The sequence below is a fragment of the Gavia stellata genome, unplaced genomic scaffold (genome assembly GCF_030936135.1).
Source record: "Gavia stellata isolate bGavSte3 unplaced genomic scaffold, bGavSte3.hap2 HAP2_SCAFFOLD_53, whole genome shotgun sequence".
In the NCBI taxonomy this organism is placed as follows: Eukaryota; Metazoa; Chordata; class Aves; order Gaviiformes; family Gaviidae; genus Gavia; species Gavia stellata.
In genome coordinates, this window is record NW_026776569.1 from 419,203 (window position 1) to 436,777 (window position 17,575).

Here is a 17,575-nt window from a genome sequence, read left to right on the forward strand (position 1 = left end):
GCCCTCCCGACCTATGCCGGCAAAGACTGGTGTGAGAAGAAGGCGGGCTCCACCGGCAGCCGGGCCGAGCTTCAAGATGGTGCAGGTGGGGCCTGCTGTGAGGCTGAGGGTGGGGAGGAGGGGGAGGACCCGGCCGCCATCCGGCGTCTCCCGCCTGAGGTGGTGAGTTGAGTAGGGGGGATGCGGGGCTGGGGTCCCCCCTCAGAGCAGGGGGGTCCCGGGGTTGATGCTCTCCCCACCTCTCTCCCCACAGCTGCTGCACATCATCTCCTTCCTGACGCTGCCCCCACTCCCTGCTGAGACTGGGCCAGACCTGCCGCTGCCTCCACGAGGTGTGCGACAGCGAGGCCGCCTGGAGCCACCTCTGCACCCCTCTCTCCTCGGCCTCTACCAGCGCCCGTCCCTGCAGGAGGGCCGCCATCCTCACCTGTGAGTCCCTGTCATTGCCAAGGGATGGGGGGTGGCACTTTGTCCCCCAGCCTCATTTTCAGAGTCCACAGCTTTGATTGTACGGTTGAAAGCCTCATTTGTATGGTCCCAAACCCTCATTATTAGGGTACAAACCCTCAATCATAAGTTCCAAACCCCCCTTTTAAGGTTCAAAGACTCAACGATGAACGACTTTAACGATTCTATATTTCTACACTTCTATGTTTCTATGCTTTTAAGGGCCCAGAGTTTCATTTTTAAAGCCCAAAGTCCGATTGTGAAGGTTAAAGCCTCAGTTTTAGAGGCCAAAGCCTTATGTAGTGGGTCCAAAGGCTCATTTGTAGCTTCCAAAGCCTCCTTTTCAGGGCCCATAGCCTCCTTTTCAGGATTCGGTCCACAATTTGGAGAACCCCAAGGCTATTTTGAGCCCCCCAAGACCCATTTCTAGGGTGCAAAGGCTTAGGTTTTGGTACGGAAGCATCATTTGAGGGCACAAAGCCTAATTTCTGGGTTTGAAGTCTCAATCTCATTTCCAAAGCCCCGTTTTTAAAGAACAAAGCCCCATTTTGAAGGCCCACACCCTCCTTTTGAGGGTCCAAACTCTCATTTATTATTAGGTCCAAACCTCTCTTTTACAGCTCTGAGCCTCCACTGGAGTGCCCAAAGCTCTAAAACTTCATTTCTTGGGGCCATGGACGATCCAAGAGTTTCCCCTCCTTTGCAGGCTCCAAAACCTCATCTTTAGCATCGAGCCCATCTTTTAGCCCCAAAAGTCTCTTTTTTAGGGCCAGACCCCTCATTTCTAGGGTCCCAACCTGTCTTTTATTACCCCTAGTCTATTTTTAGGGCCCACGGTTTCATTCTGAGGGTCTAATCCCGCACCATCAGGGCAGAAAGCCTCTTTTTAGGCTCCAAAGCTACATTTCTAGTGTCCAAAGCCTCCTTTTTACTTTCCAAATCTTAGTTTGCGTTTCCAAAGCCTCATTTCAGGCTCCAAAGCCTCAGTTTTATGGTCCCAAGTGATATGACTTTCCACATGCCAGCAAGTGTGCCAGGGTCCGGCCCTAGGATACGGCTGAAAGTGCAAGGTCCGAGTGAAGGTGTCCAATTCCTCTTTTATTACTTCTCAGATGACAGCTCATGCTGGTGCCTGAGGCATTTCTCGAATGACGGTTCAGTTGAGGCAGGTGGGCGTCCGTGGGGAAGCAAGCGTTACCAAAATCTTCAACAGCAGTAGAATGATGTCTCTTCCTTTGGTCTTGGAGGAGGCTGCACAACCAAAAGGTAGACTAGACGGGTCTCAGTGGGGTTTTCCAAACTGGTTACCCCCTTGACTTAGTGTAAGCGCTGCTCAGCAACAACTAAACCATCAGTGTGTTACCAACATTACTCTCCTCCTACATCCAAAACACAGGACCTTACCAGCTACTAGGAAGAAAGTTAGCTCCATCCCAGCCAAAACCAGGACAAGTGGAATTGGAAGAGCTGACCCCTCGGTAGGAGACGTTCTGGTTTTGCAGGGTTTCTTCCCTTGCGGAGAGGAGTGCAAAACCTGCTCCCCGTCAGGTTGGACTTTGCCTCAAAACGTGGCGCTGCCCTTTCTGTTGTGACATCACTGACTGCTGTTGATGTCACAAAGCGTCGTCGGCGCTGAGGTAGACCCAGCAGGGCATAAGATCAGGGTCGTGCCTGCGCCATCGTCACTCTCGGTCTTGAGAGAAGAGAGATCGCAGAGTGGTTGGCTCGCTCCCGAGCAAGCAGGATGCCTGTTTCCCGCACCTCAGCGGATGCGGAGAGACAGCTGCGGAAGGCCCTCGATCTGAACGGGTATGTTTGAAAAATCCTCCTCTCCTTTCCCCAAGGGTATTTTCCACCTCATCAGCTGGGGTGGGTGGGGGACGGACAGGGGACGCACACGAGGGCAGCCTGAGAGCTCGGCCTGGAGGCGGTGTAAGGCAGCAGCAGTCTCCTCAGTCCCTTCACAAACGCCAGCACTAGGCCTCGAAAGCCTTTTGTCTCTGCCAAATGAGGGACGAGTCCCTTTTGGATCACATGAAGGGAGTCCCAAGCAGTTGCCCAGCTCCATCCTGCCGCAGTAATGGCGAGAGCTTCGCGCAGTCCTGTATCGCGCTCTGCAGCATGGGTTATGTGCCTGCGCTGTCTTGGTTTTCCTTTTGACCCGAACCAGAAGGACACCAATGTTTCCTCTGTTGGCAGTGGATTTGACCTGTGTTGGATTTGTCCTGTGTTGGATTTGACCTCTGTTCCTGACAGATGAGGTTTCCTTCGGAAACCTGGTCAGCCCCTCACCAGTGGCGTGCCTTAGGAAAAGGAGCACAAGATCCTCTGAGGGCTGCAAGAAGTTTTCGAGTAGAATAAAAGGGGCTTGTTTATTCCTGAGGAAGTGTACGCTGTGAGTGCCTCTCCACCCCCACAGATGTGAAGTATGGCCACAGCTTTTGTTGCAACTCCTTCTCCTATTCCGGAGTCAATCCTGAGCCCTCCGTCCCTCACAAAACACTGCCATTCCCTGCTGTACCAAATGCCCCACTGGTGCACTTGGTGACAACTCTGCCTCTGACTCGAGCTTGTGCAGGATTAAGCCATTCCTCATGCCAGGAACACCAGGTTCAGGACCTGCAGTCCTTACTGCTCTTCTCGAATCTGATGCTGAACTGAGTGGGTACCACCAGCTTCACCACCCTTTTCCTCCTTGCCGTTCCGCAGGAAAACGAAGGCTCTGAAGATGGTGACCCTGGCGCTGCTTGTGGGTCTGTTCTGTTCCGGTGAGTCTCTCTAGAGCTCAGACCTGACGATGGTGCTTTAGGAGGTCCCCAGGGCTCCATGCTGCCCTGGTCCGCTTCCCCTGCTGTGAGCAGAGGAGCCCAGGTAAGAGCAGAAAGTCCCCGACAGAGGTGTGCCAGTCCTCCCTGCTTCCGAGGAACGGGTGTGGGGGCGAGGAAGGGGTGACTTGCCTTCCCCAGGAGGGCTAAGCCAGTTCTCTTACGCTGAGGGAGAGGCAGTGGTTAACCTCGCCTGGCCCAGGAGGCTGGGAAGCTTCTGTAGGACAAGGAGCATAGTCCATGGGAGGGAATGTCCGTCTCTGGCAGAGCCCGCAGGCCGTCACGACCTCTTCCCAAGACTACAAGAGGAGAGACAACTATGGCAGCTGGGAGGGACATGGAAAGGGGAGCGGGCAGCCCGAGGCATAACCCGGCCTTAGACCGCGTTCTAAGTGTAAGGAGAGCTTTGGTGTATGGCTGACAGGTGTTTACCCCGTGGGACAGCTTGGCGAAGAAAGCCTCTGGAGGACGGCAGCAGGATGGTGGGCCTACATCTCCTCCCATATTCAGCCTCTCCAACAGCAGGTGACATTTCCATTTCTTCACATCAAGACTGGTTCTGCCAGCGCAACTGCAGGGCACAAAGAGCCACTTGTTAAAAGCCTGTGGCTGGGGCTAGGGACAGAAGCCACCCTGGCAGGTCATCCAGGTGAAGGTCAGCTGGACCGAGCACCAGTGTCTCCACAGTTGTGGCATTGCACACAGCCGATCAAGAACCAGGATTAGGCAGATTTGGGCCTGCACAGGTTTCAGCAAAGCACTGGTTTGCTGAAACTTAACGGAGTTCCCTTAATTGTTGTTCCAGGTGCGCTCGCATCTCCCTGGAGGGGACTGGAAGACTCGGAGGTAAAAACGATTTCCCCTGGACTAGACGGTTCTTTAGAGGAGCTCTGCCCCTCGGCCCCAACAGGACATTGTTTATGTCCTGTCTCACACAAACTTCCCCTGGCACAGCGCCCTCAGCTTCTCCCACTGCCCTTTCTCGCCTTCTGCCAAACGGTCAGCTCTAGCTCCCCACGTCCATTAGAGGACTGGGGCCACCCGTCCGTCCACCCTTTCACTTGGGCTGGGCTCTTGGCAGCTCCACCTTTCTAACGCCTGAGCAGGGGAATGGTAGCCTTCTCCACCCTGCATCCGTTCCTCTCCCCCATGCTTGGGAGTAGCTGCTAGGAGACACCTCTGCGGCTTTCCATTGCTGGGCTGCAATCGAAAGCCCCTGCAAGCAGCATTGCCCCGTCGAAGGAGAGGAGAGACCAAGGGAAAGGGAGTCTTCTCTCAGGCTGAGGTTGGTGTAGCAGCAGTTGCCCGTCAAGACCTTTGCAGGGGGGCAAGGTTCAAGGGCTGAGGGCAGCCTTGCAACTGCCACTGTCACTCCCTCGCTCACATTCCCAGGGCGTCCGAGAGGCCAGCCACAACAGTTACCACCTCTCCGTTGCTCACTTCTTCTAGGCCAGCAGGGGACGAGTTAGGAGAAGTGCTGAGCGAAACCCTGACCCTGCCAGAAAAGCTACGTAAGCTCCAGGAAGAGCTTTATCTCCTGCGCTGGAGCCTAAAGGATGTCGCCGAGCGTGCTTTTCAGGAAGCCTTGAAGCAGGCGAAGCTCCCAGGCTTTACCGGATGGGTAAGGGCATATTGCAGAAAGCTCTACCCGGAGGTTTCTTTCCTCCCTCCGGCACGTATCCTGCTACAGTCCCCTGTCATAGCTAGCCAAAAGGCTGGTGCTGCTGGAACAAGTGCCGTGCATTGCCACACTTCCTTCTCCTGTTGCGCCACACTTCCTTCTGGGGGAAGAGAGAGCCGTGACGGGAAGGACAGTTGTCTTAGTCGTACCTTCCTCTCCGTCCAGATCTCAGGTCCTCCTCAAGGGAGAACCCGAAAGAAGGAATGCTCTCAGCAGTCCCTAGTTGCCCCACTCCCATCCCATGCCCAGGGGCTTGTCTGTGCATGCTGCCTGGCATGGGCATCTCCACAGGAAAAGCCTGTTCCCACCACTTCAGCATTCAGAGCGTGGGAGTGAGCAGCCCCTCCATTCTGATAGCGGTCAATCGCAGTAAAGCAAAGTTGGGAGGTTTCCGGGCAATTCTGGCCTCCCTTACATCTGAGTTGAACCTTGTCCCAGCTCACCTTGGCTGGCTTTGCAGGGGAGCTGCTTGCCCCGTTCCTTTTCCTTCTAACAGGCGCTCTCCTTTGTCTTCCTTCCCAGGCTGTTCAAGAGATAATCAATCAAGTCTTGGAGAAGCTGGAAGAAAAGCAAGTCCCCATGCCAGATTATGCCCTCAAATCATCAGGTGCTGTGCCATTGTGCAAACAAAGCGCTTCCTGTCCAGCTTGACAAGACAGGCATTTGAACGTGCCCAGTGGTAGGAGAGAAGGGGCGAGAAGTCAAGGGCCACCTCGTGCCCTACAAATGGACCCACTGACAGAGCCTGTAATGGGCCAGACCACATCTGAAGACCAGAAAGCCTACTTCCCATTCTTGTCTTTTTCCATGGCCCCTGACGACAGTTTGATGAGTCCCTGCTGTGTGTTCCAGAGGGATCATGCCAGTACGAAAGAAGGGAATCCCACTGTAGGAGCTTGATGGCTACTTAGAAGCTTTTTTCAAGTCAGCAGTGCAATATTCCTCCTGACATTGCTCAATGATTGTGCTCACGTTTTCATTTCCAGGGGCTGCTGTCGTTCATTCAAGGACTTCTCCATCCTTCCGCAATAGGAAAGGAAAAGTCTTTTTGTATTCCCTGCCGGTGCTGGATTACCTGCGATCTCCTGACGTTATCCTTGAGGTAGGTGCACCAAGAATCAGAAAAACAAAGGTGGCGGGGAGGAACCAAACGCGCTGCTGAGAGTTGCCTTGGCCCTTGTCTTTGCTCCTCGAAGCTTTCTTCTCCTGCTGCCTTCCTGCATGGACCTACTCGCCTCCTGTGTCTCCCTGCTGAGTTTTTCCTCTCGCGGAGTGCCCCAGCTCCTCCGCGCGAGCTTCTAACAGGCTAGCTGGGTCCCACAGTCTTTGTCTTGCCAGTCACTGTGAGAACTGTCAGCATGGCACGGAAGGAGGATGGAAAAGGGGCCTGCAGAGGTCTGGGGTGTGAGCTCGCCAGGGCTCTTAGTGAGCACGAGTGGGCGCTGAGAGCCTGCACTGCTGGAGGGCCCCACGTTGTGTTGGCAAGCCGTCCTGGCACTGCTCCTGAGCTGCCTGCACAAGTTGAAGTGTTGGCTGGTGCCGGTGGAAGGAGGTGGGAGTGGATGAGAGGGAGCCATTGCTTCCCCTGACAGGAAAGGCTCATCCAGGTGGGCCCTCTAGATGCCACCTGCTCTGGGCAGGTGCCTTTCAGCCACACCGTCCCTTGCTTGTTCTTGGCGACTTGCTCCAGACCGGGACAGGCCGGAGAGCTTCTTCGAGGGGCACATCCAGCTTCCTGCCATCCAAGTGCTTCTCTGCTGAAGGGGTCTTGTGACGCATGAATTCTCACCACTGCTTAGCTCAACGTGAACGTTGTTTCTTCTTCTCTTTCAGCCGGAAAATCATCCAGGAAACTGCTGGCCCTTGGCAGGAAGTCAGGGACACGTGCTCATCAGGCTGTCTGTGCCAATCGTTCCCAGAGCAGTCACCGTGGACCATGTCTCAGGGACAATGTTCCATAGAGACAGCATCTCCAGAGCGCCAAAGGACTTTGCTGTCTACGTGAGTGATTTCTCTAGAGTGGGGGGCGGGGGTTGCATAGCATTTCTAGGCGGGCGGTGAATACGGCTCAAAGAGTCCAGCGACCTGCGGCTTCCTCCTGGCTCGCAGAAGAAACAAGCTCCTTGGAGTTGCTCCCTTTCCCTTGTATTCCTCTCTTATCCAATGTACCGCTCAAAAGGAAGCTTCTGGGGCAAGGTGCTACTCCAGGAGCCACAGGGAAAAGGAGCTGGCACAGTGCACGGTCCTAGACCTTCTTGGCTTCCAATCCCAGTGGGCATTTGTGATGCTCACGTTACCCCCCTCACTGGGAACGTCTGCTCCTTTCCTGACTGGCAGCTGAGACTCCTTGAGTAGGCAAGTGTGGCACGCTACCTAGCTGCAGCTTCTCGTCTCCTCTTGTGCTCACCTTCCTTGGACTACGTAGCTGCAATAGACCAGTACTTCACCGACTGACGTTAAATCTTCCCACGGTGAACGAGGCGCTCTTGTTTTCCCTACCCCTGTCTTTCTCTAGGGCCTCAAGGAAGAACAGGAGGAGCAGGGAACGTTCCTGGGACGGTTCACTTTCCTGGCGATGCTGAATCCCACTCAGACCTTCCAGCTGAAGGTACGGGGACAAAGAGGGAGAACTGGAGGAGAGGAGGAGATATGCAGTTGGCTGGGGAGAAACTTCCCTGCCAAAGGGCTAGAGGCAGCCCTCTCCTGCAGCATGTGCCACGCTGGCTTTTCTTCTGCTTTAGCTTCCTAGTGGCGTATGCCTGGACTCCTGTTGTTCTTCTCTTTCCTTTTGGCTTTCAGCTTCAGCGCTTAAAAGCACCACCGCTGAAGCTGAAGTCAGCTTGAGTGTCTGGACTCCAAGTGCACACAAGTGGCCACGTCCCCTAGTATGCACTACTCCTGGCCTGCTAGTTAAAGATAGAACTACTGGGCTTTCTGACGCTTCTGGTGTTGCTGGTAGCGAGTAGGGACAGGGAGGCCATTATGTCTCGGTGGCTTTCTAGAGGAGGCAACGAGCCATTTGACTGACTCCACTGGGTCTTCTGACTGTGCACGCATGTGCCTCAAAGCAGGCGAGAAGAACTCGCCCATCTATTTGCTGCCGCTTCTGGTAGCTGCTTCTTCCTTTCCTGTTCTTATGGCCACAGGAGGTGGAGCAGGATAAGAACGTCTTGACCACCATAGGTCAAAAGACCTCGCAGGGCAGCCAGAAGTAAGCTGTTGAAGGAGTCCGTCGCTGCGGCACTACTCTGTCAGGAGTCAACTGCCAGGGAGGAAAAGGCAACTCATTCCTTCTTGTCATTTCAGAACGAGCTCTCTGGGTTCGTGAATTACATAAAGCTGCAAGTGCTGAGCAACTGGGGCCACCCGGACTACACCTGCCTGTATCGATTCAGGGTGCACGGCGATCCTCCCGAAGACGGGGGAAAGGGGTCCCTGTCATCTGGCAATAAAGGCCCTTAATTTTCACCAAGTGGAGTTGGAGCCTGTTTTGCCTGTGATGCTAACTGGTAAGAGAGCTCCCTGTCCTTCTCTTGACCCACGAGCTTACCGGAGACTTCAGGGGTACATAGCAAAATTTTCCTTATTCAAAGCAACAAGAAAGATCAGTCACAATTATGCAGAAAAACTGACATCCACATGCTTGCTGCCTGCACAGGAACATCAGCAGGACCTGCCTATACACAAAAGATTAAATGAAGGTACAGGAAGCAACTAAGCATCAACTGAACACAACCGTCTCTTGTTACCTATTTTCACAAGAGGCACATGCTGCTTCAGCTTCCGTCTTTCAGGCTGTCACCTATGAGACAATGGAAGCATGTTGTATTGTAAGAAGGAAACCCCTGATTGGAAAGCCAGTTCACGGCCTCATTCGCCTCTCCAGGCACATATCCAGTGAAGAGCTCAGGAAACGTGACAGAAGGGATTAGCAAAGCAAACTCAGGACACCTCAAGAGATTCCATAACTACACGAGTCTGTCTTTCCTTTTCACCCCCCAGTGCCCAAAGCACCGAGGCAGGAGCAGGCAGGGCAGTCGTGCGCTTGGGTCGCACCGGGGAGGAGAGAGCAGGAACAGCGCTCTGGCACCCAGGATTGGGAAGAATTTCTGCTCTCAGCTGGGGCTTAGTCCTTGTGCAAGTACAGCACTGATCCAGACAGGAAACTGAGGGTGTCAGTTAATCCCAGGTGCCACATACACTGTCCCTTCTCCCATCGCCTCCTCTCGATGAACAGTTTTCCAGACTCTTCCACCTCATCCCAGCTCAGATGCCTGCACTCTGGCCAGAACCTGGCAGGAGACAGGGTCTGTCCCCGGTCACAGTGCCCGTGCTGAGCCCAGCACCCAGGGCCTTCCTCAGGCCGCGCCCTCCCCTGGGGCTGAGGAGGAGAGACGCCCTGTCCTGGCGTGGCCCAGGGCATCCTCCTGTGGCCAGAAGGAAGGACAGAGCCCTGTCACTCTCTCCTCACGGGGGCTCACCACTGCCCTTTGCGTCCGTGCCCGGGACTGCCCAGCGCTGGCAGGCCCCACAGGGCTTCAGGGCCAAGCAGGGAGGAAATTAGAAGGGCCAAAGTTCAAGTAGAACTTAACCTGGCGACTGCCGTTAAAGAGAATAAAGGATGTTTCTCTAAATGCATTAAGAACCAAAGGAGGTCTAAGGAGAATCTTCATCCTTTACTGGATGTGGAGGGAAACACAGTGACAAGGGATGAGGAAAAGGCTGAGGTACTTCATGCCGCCTTTGCCTCAGTCGTTAGTAGTAAGACCAGTTGTTCTCTGGCTACCCAGCCCCCTGTGATGGTAGTGAGCGATGGGGAGCAGAATGAAGCCCCCACAATCCAAGGGGAAATGGTTAGTGACCTGCTACACCACTCAGACACCCACAAGTCAGTGGGACTGGATGGGATCCACCCAAGGGCACTGAGGGAGCTGGCGGAAGTGCTCACCAAGCCGCTTCCATCATCCACCAGCAGTCCTGGCTAACCGGGGAGGTCCCAGTGGACTGGAGGTTAGCAAATGTGACGCCCTTCTACAAGAAGGGCCGGAAGGAGGATCTGGGGAGCTACAGGCCTGTCAGCCTGACCTTGGTGCCGGGGAAGACTATGGAGCAGATCATCTTGAGTGCCACCACGTGGCACGTACAGAAGAACCAGGCGATCAGGCCCAGTCAGCATGGGTTTGTGAAGGCAGGTCCTGCCTGACTAAGCTGATCTCCTTCTCTGGCCAGGCCGGTCACAAGTGCTGTTCCCCAGGGCTCAGTTTTGTGGCTGGTCTTGTTTAATATCTTTATCAATGATCTGGACAAGGGGATCCAGTGCAACCTCAGCAAGTTTGCAGAAGACACCAAGTTGGGTGGGAGTGTTGATCTGCTTGAGGGTAGGAAGGCTCTGCAGAGGGTTCTGGACAGGCTGCATCGATGGGCCCAGGCCAGTTGTATGAGGTTCAACAAGGCCAAGCGCTGAGTCCTGCACTTGGGTCACAACAACCCCATGCAACGCTACAGGCTTGGGGATGAGTGGCTGGAAAGCTGCCCGGCAGAAAAGGACCTGGGGGTGTTGGTCAACAGCCTGCTGATTATGAGTCAGCAGTGTGCCCAGGTGGCCAAGAAGGCCAACGGCATCCTGGGCTGCATCAGAAATGGTGTGGCCAGCAGGAGCAGGGAGGTGATCTTGCCCCTGTACTCGGCGCTGGTGAGGCCGCATCTCAAATACTGTGTTCAGTGTTGGGCCCCTCACTCCAAGAAGGACATTGAGGTGCTGGAGCGTGTCCAGAGAAGGGCGACGAAGCTGGTGAGGGGTCTGGAACACAAGTCTGACGAGGAGCGGCTGAGGGAGCTGGGGTTGTTTAGCCTGGAGAAGAGGAAGCTGAGGGGAGACCTCATTGCTCTCTCCAACGACCTGAAAGGGGGTTGTGGGGAGGTGGGTGTTGGTCTCTTCTCCCAAGTGACAAGCGACAGGACAAGAGGAAATGGCCTCAAGCTGCGCCAGGGGAGGTTTAGACTGAATATGAGGAAAAATCTCTTCACTAAAGGGTTGTCAGACATTGAACAGGCTGCCCGGGGAGGGGGTTGAGTCGCCAGCCCTGGAGGGATTTAACAGACATGTGGGTGAGGCGCTGAGGGACATGGTTAGTGCTGGACTGGGCAGGGTGAGGTTTACGGTTGGACTTCATGATTGTAAGGGTCTTTTCCAACCTAAACGGGTCGATGGTTCTGCGATTGTATTTGGAGGGCCTAAACCCTGAAGGCGGAGCTGGTCGCCTGGCAACGGCCGCCCAGGAGTCTGGGGGGAGTCAGTGGACCCAGGACAGCCAATCGCATTTGGGGAAGGGTGTGATTGACATGTAACCAGACAGCCAATCCGAGGCAACATCACCTCAGGGAAGGGCGGGCAGTGATGGGGGTGGGGAGGGAGCCCTCAGGCAGCCAATAAGAGAGAGCATCCCCTCAGGGGAGGGTGGGCCCCAACTGAGGGCAGAGTGACAGCCCATGTGGGCAATGAGAGGTCAGAGTCCAGGTGAAGGGCGGGAGCCCACCAGGGCAGCCTGAACCAGCTGGGGGCCAATCAGAGGCAGCATCCCCTCAGGGCAGGAGACTGACAGCCCTCCCGACCTATGCCGGCAAAGACTGGTGTGAGAAGAAGGCGGGCTCCACCGGCAGCCGGGCCGAGCTTCAAGATGGCGCAGGTGGGGCCTGCTGTGAGGCTGAGGGTGGGGAGGAGGGGGAGGACCCGGCCGCCATCCGGCGTCTCCCGCCTGAGGTGGTGAGTTGAGTAGGGGGGATGTGGGGCTGGGGTCCCCCCTCAGAGCAGGGGGGTCCCAGGGTTGATGCTCTCCCCACCTCTCTCCCCACAGCTGCTGCACATCATCTCCTTCCTGACGCTGCCCCCACCCCCTGCTGAGACTGGGCCAGACCTGCCGCTGCCTCCACGAGGTGTGCGACAGCGAGGCCGCCTGGCGCCACCTCTGCACCCCTCTCCCCCGGCCGCCGCCAGCGCCCGTCCCTGCAGGAGGGCCGCCATCCTCACCTGTGAGTCCCTGTCATTGCCAAGGGATGGGGGGTGGCACTTTGTCCCCCAGCCTCATTTTCAGAGTCCACAGCTTTGATTGTACGGTTGAAAGCCTCATTTGTATGGTCCCAAACCCTCATTTTTAGGGTACAAACCCTCAATCATAAGTTCCAAACCCCCCTTTTAAGGTTCAAAGACTCAGCGATGAACGACTTAAACTATTCTATATTTCTACGATTCTATGATTCTATGATTTTAAGGGCCCAGAGTTTCATTTTTAAAGCCCAAAGTCTGATTGTGAAGGTCAAAGCCTCAGTTTTAGAGGCCAAAGCCTTATGTAGAGGGTCCAAAGGCTCATTTGTAGCTTCCAAAGCCTCCTTTTCAGGGACCAAAGCCTCCTTTTCAGGATTCGGTCCACAATTTGGAGAACCCAACACCTATTTTGAGCCTCCCAAAACCCATTTCTAGGGTGCAAAGTCTCTCTTTTACAGCTCTGAGCCTCCACTGGAGTGCCCAAAGCTCTAAAACTTCATTTCTTGGGGCCATGGACGATCCAAGAGTTTCCCCTCCTTTGCAGGCTCCAAAACCTCATTTTTAGCATCGAGCCCATCTTTTAGCCCCAAAAGTCTCTTTTTTAGGGCCAGACCCCTCATTTCTAGGGTCCCAACCTGTCTTTTATTACCCATAGTCTATTTTAGGGTCCACGGTTTCATTCTGAGGGTCTAATCCCGCACCATCAGGGCAGAAAGCCTCTTTTTAGGCTCCAAAGCTACATTTCTAGTGTCCAAAGACTCCTTTTTACTTTCCAAATCTTAGGTTTGGTTTCCAAAGCCTCATTTCAGGCTCCAAAGCCTCAGTTTTATGGTCCCAAGTGATATGACTTTCCACATGCCAGCAAGCGTGCCAGGGTCCGGCCCTAGGATACGGCTGAAAGTGCAAGGTCCGAGTGAAGGTGTCCAATTCCTCTTTTATTACTTCTCAGATGACAGCTCATGCTGGTGCCTGAGGCATTTCTCGAATGACGGTTCAGTTGAGGCAGGTGGGCGTCCGTGGGGAAGCAAGTGTTACCAAAATCTTCAACAGCAGTAGAATGATGTCTCTTCCTTTGGTCTTGGAGGAGGCTGCACAACCAAAAGGTAGACTAGACGGGTCTCGGTGGGGTTTTCCAAACTGGTTACCCCCTTCGAAAGAAGGAAGAATCCACCCTGCGCTTCTTTTCTGGTTTGCAGCGCTGCTATCAGTAGCTTCCCAGGCAAGTGGGCCGCGAGGTTTCGTTAGAGTCGCAGGTACAGTTCCAATCTGTGGTAAACTCACGGTGACGGGTTGTACTGGCTGTAACGCCATCGGATAGTTTCCTTCATCAGAAGGGGGAGCATCAAGCACAGCTTCTGCAAAGAATGCTTGGCTCACGGAGCTCCCGCTGGGCCCGTGCCGATTATTCAGCTGATGAAGTGTTTGGGGAAGTTGAGTGTCCCTCTGGGCCTTCAGACTCGTTCTCAAGAGGCCCTTAGCTCTTTCTACCACCCCATCTGATTGAGGATAACAGGGGGTGTGGAATAGCCATTGGATTTCTTCTTGTGTTGCCCATTCTTGCACTTCCTACACGGGAGAAGTGCGAGCCGTTATCACTGCGGATGACATCAGGAGTAGGTAGACTTGAGAACCAAAACCATACTCCTCGTACTGTATTTCACCCATCGGCCTTCGGGCACTTTGTTGCCAAAAGCAAGCTGGAGATGACTTCTGCTCCCGTGAGGATGCATCGATATCCCGCAGAGGGTTTGAATGGCCCGACACAATCAATTTGCCGTGTAGACCATAAGGTTTTACCTTCATTGCTATGGAGGGGTGGTGCTTTAGCAGGGCGATTTTGCATCATTTTAATCGACATTGAGGACACTCTGCGAGAATAACTGCACAAGTTTTCCTGTCTAGGGGCCAACCCGTGCTCTGTGCAGCAAAAGAAAGTGCTGCTTTACCTGTGTGACCTGATTTTTGACGTCGCCATTCCCCCATTTGATACCACTCAGAATTTAGGGAGTTCCCTGTTTAGGTTTTCCTGATCTTTGTCAATTCATCCACCTTTCTGTTCCAGTCCGTTGCTGGCTTATTATCTTTGGTGTGAGCTTTCACCCGTCCCACCCTGAATGGGGTTTTTCTGGCTACAGTTAATAACAGTTGACAATCTTGAGTTCTCCAAACGGGAGATCGCTTTACTTCCCAGTTCAGCGATTCCCACTGTCAGAGCCGGTATGTGGCTCCAGCCCACACAGCACAGGAGTCCACGGATATAACTTCTGCTCCGTTCTGTGCTGCTAAAGCAACTGCCCTTCATTCTCCTGCTTGTGCACTGCCTTCGCCTTCTCCTCTAATTTGTTGGCCAGTGTTAATGTTCAATGTGGCAGCTTTATATTGCCATTTAGCATTTGTTCTTTCTGCATCAGTGAACCAAATGTCTTCTGTTGGCATTCCCTCAGTGAGGGGAGGTGTGTTTGAAATTGGTGAGGGTTTGAAAGGCTGTTGTAACACTGATGGGTCTGCACTTAGAGGCATCTGGAATTTGGAAACTTTAGAATGTCCTTGGGTCAGTTGCATGTCATCTGCTGCTCCCATCGGGTAGGAATACCATTGCCTGAGAGTGGGATTTTGTGCAATTCCTTCTGGGGGAGCAGCCCAGCCAAGGTCATCCCACCGCAGTGTCTTTGCTGGCCGCACTGGAGACCTTGGCTTCACCCTCCGGTCACGGAGGTGTACAACAAAAAACATGATAACCCACAGCCCCCTAGACACCCCAAAGGCCCCTCCATTCCTCCCCACAGCTCCCCATACCCCCCGTAGCCACCCGTATGCCCTTGTGCCCTACAGCCCCTATGGCCTCCACACTCCTCCTCCCACGCAAAAGCCCCATCCTGTGCCCTTCTCCCTCCCCACAGCCCCACGGCCCCCGTCTCCCCCACTCCCCATGCTCCCATCCTGGGTGGCCTCACAGCCCCGTGGGCCCCTGTCCCAATACCCAGCAGTGCTGGCCCCATGGTCCTCTTGCCTCTTGCACCCCATCCCCTGGGGCCCATTCTAGCAATCTCGTAGCCGCTGGCCCTGTCCCCAAAGCCCTGTCCCTGCTGACCCCACAGCCACCGGCCGGCACAGCCCCGGCTGCTCCCTGCCAGCTTCTCCAGGCACTCCCAGGTTTTGCTGCCGAGGGGAAAGGCACTGTCGGATGGAGGCCGGAGCGACCCAGCCTGCTAACTCCTGAATGTGGCACCGCTGCACGCAGCCGCTTGAAGCGTCACAGCTGAAGCACGTGGCTCACTGCCTGCCTGCTACGTGCCCCCACCCCTTCCTCCTGGTGTCCCCCCGGGTGCCGGCCACCGCAGCTCTCTGAGCAAGTGAGAGAGCCCATTCCTCTTGGGAGGCTTCAAACACGGTGTCTGCCTGGGCTAGAGCAGAGGACTAGGCTTTATTTTGCCCCTTCCTGGGCTGAAGTTCCGCCCCGGGGCTGGATGCTGGAACCAAACAGGGGCTGGATGCTTGAGCCCTGGGCTAGAGCCCACGTGGTGTTGCTGCCCGTGCACATGTGCACACCTGTGGTGCACATGTGGGTGTGTGATTGTCTGCAGTTGCCTGCTGGGAATACTTGCGCAGCCTGGCTCATGCTGGCGCCCGCAATCGCTCCTGCCCGTGCACTGAGAGTGGGTGCTGAGAGCAATGCCCTGATTCCCCGGTGGCCGCGCCTGGGCCTCAGGTCAGCTCTTGGTGCCAGTCCCAGGGAGGTGATGGTCGTGTCACAGGAGGCGGGGATGGCCATGTCACCATGATGTCACTGTGGGTTTGTGACACAGGCGCCCTGGCAGGTATAAAAGGGGGCTGCTCCCTGAGGCGGGGGAGCATCTGGAGGAGAACCTCGGTGCTGCTGGGCAGGAGTTTGGAGAATACTCGCCAATGGCCTGTCCTGTGTCTGCCGTGCAGTGGAAGGCCCCCAACGGGGGAGAGGAGGGTGAGGGCAGAGTATCCCCACGGTCCTCACAGCCCAGGGGCTCAGTGCCTGTGTCTGGATCCTCTCCCCAGAGCTGTGTCGTGGCGCGGTGCTGCGAAAACAACCCCCAGGAGCTCCAGCAGCTGGAGGGGCTGCTCACCCAGACGATGGTGAGTTCACAGAAGGATGGCCTGGTTGAGGCTGGAAGCGACCCCTGGAGATGATCTTGTCTTGTGCAGTGCCCCTGCTCAAGCAGGGTCGCCTACAGCCAGTTGCTCAGGACCATGTCCAGAAGTGGACCGTGTCAGAGTTGGGCCTGGGGGTCCCTCTGTCTCCCTGCAATGTGTCCCGCTTGCTTTGCAGAGGGAGCAGTGGTCGGAGCTGCTAGAAGCTGTTGAAGAACGGGTTAAGGTCAAGAAGGTACTGGCGACAGGAGGGCCGGGGGCTCAACAGGTTTGTGGGGGAAGCCCCCTCAGAGCGGGCATGGCCAGGACTCTTGACCGGGCCCTTTGCTTCTCCAGCTTCTCAGGAACAAGGTCCAGCGCCTCCTGGAGAGACGGCAATGCCTCCGACAGGCAACAGCTCTGTGAGTGGTGATGGGGCCCTGACTGAAACCGGGGCAGCAGGGTCAGGGGTGCTGAGCAGCTTCGGGCAGACCTCTGCCCGTTGCAGGCCTCTCTCTGGCTCCTGTCTGCTCCTCCCTCCAGCCTGCCCTGGAGAGCCCTTTGTCTTCTCCTAAGTGGCTCAAACCCTCTCTGAGCAACTCGGGACTCCTGGAAGCAGCTCTGCACACCTCTGAGCAGCTCCCAGGCTCTCCAACTTGCTCCCCAGGCCTGGGGTGGCACAGGGGTGGGGGATGGGTCTGTGCAGTGCTGGGTTGCCGGGGGTGCCTGGTGCCAGCCCCAGCAGAGGCTGGGCAGCACCCAGGCTCCCTGTTGGCCAGCCGGGGGGTCGCCATGCCAGCCAAGGTCTCTCCTCACAGGCCAGCAGCCCGTGGTGTCCGTAGCTGGGGGAAGAAGGCGCAGACAGACGAGACAGACGGGTCGCTGCTGCAGGAGATGGTGGCTGTGCGGCTGGTAGGACAGACAACCCTGCTGTGGGCCTTGGGGAGGGAAGGGGCTGCACTGTGCCCGCGGGACGTGGGGGCACTGATCTCAGCGGGGACGAGGGAGGGGACCTGAGCCCCAAAACCTCGGCCTCCTCGCACACCCCAACACATGTCCCTGCTGTGCCTTGGCCTGTAGGAGGAGCAGCTGGCGTCAAGGAGGAATAGTATCGCTTCTTGGCTGAGGTGAGTTGCCTGGCGGGCGTGGGGTGCTGGGGCTCTTCCATCGGCAGTGGGATGAGAGAGCTGCCCGGGCCCCTCCCCTCAGTCCTGAGCAGGGAGTCTTGTGCCCAGCACGGTGCGAGGTCCCACGGTGCTGTTTGAAGAGGGTGGTTGGAAAGAGCTGAGACAAATTTGCCCCCAGCTCTGCCTGACCCCTCTCCTGTCCCGCAGGAGACTTCTTCTGTTCCTCGCCCTCCTGCAGATCCTTGTCCTCATCGTGGTCTTACTGAAGAGGGACATCCTTAACTGGGTCCTGCCACCAAAGCTGGCGGCCGCCTTTGGGAGCCGCCCAGCCAGGTCCCGGTTCTTTTGA

The 17,575-nt window shown here is 55.8% G+C and overlaps 1 protein-coding gene across 1 annotated transcript; it reads left to right on the forward strand.

Annotated features, from left to right (window-relative positions):
• Positions 1 to 3,591: 3,591 nt before the first annotated feature.
• On the forward strand, positions 3,592 to 17,575 carry LOC132321141 (SUN domain-containing protein 2-like). The gene is given in 14 exon segments (XM_059834715.1): positions 3,592 to 3,663; positions 3,666 to 3,797; positions 4,078 to 4,118; positions 4,722 to 4,893; positions 5,476 to 5,560; positions 5,940 to 6,055; positions 6,787 to 6,954; positions 7,469 to 7,561; positions 8,260 to 8,407; positions 11,580 to 11,716; positions 16,028 to 16,105; positions 16,299 to 16,355; positions 16,457 to 16,521; positions 17,434 to 17,575. Coding segments are annotated over 14 exon segments (1,506 nt in total).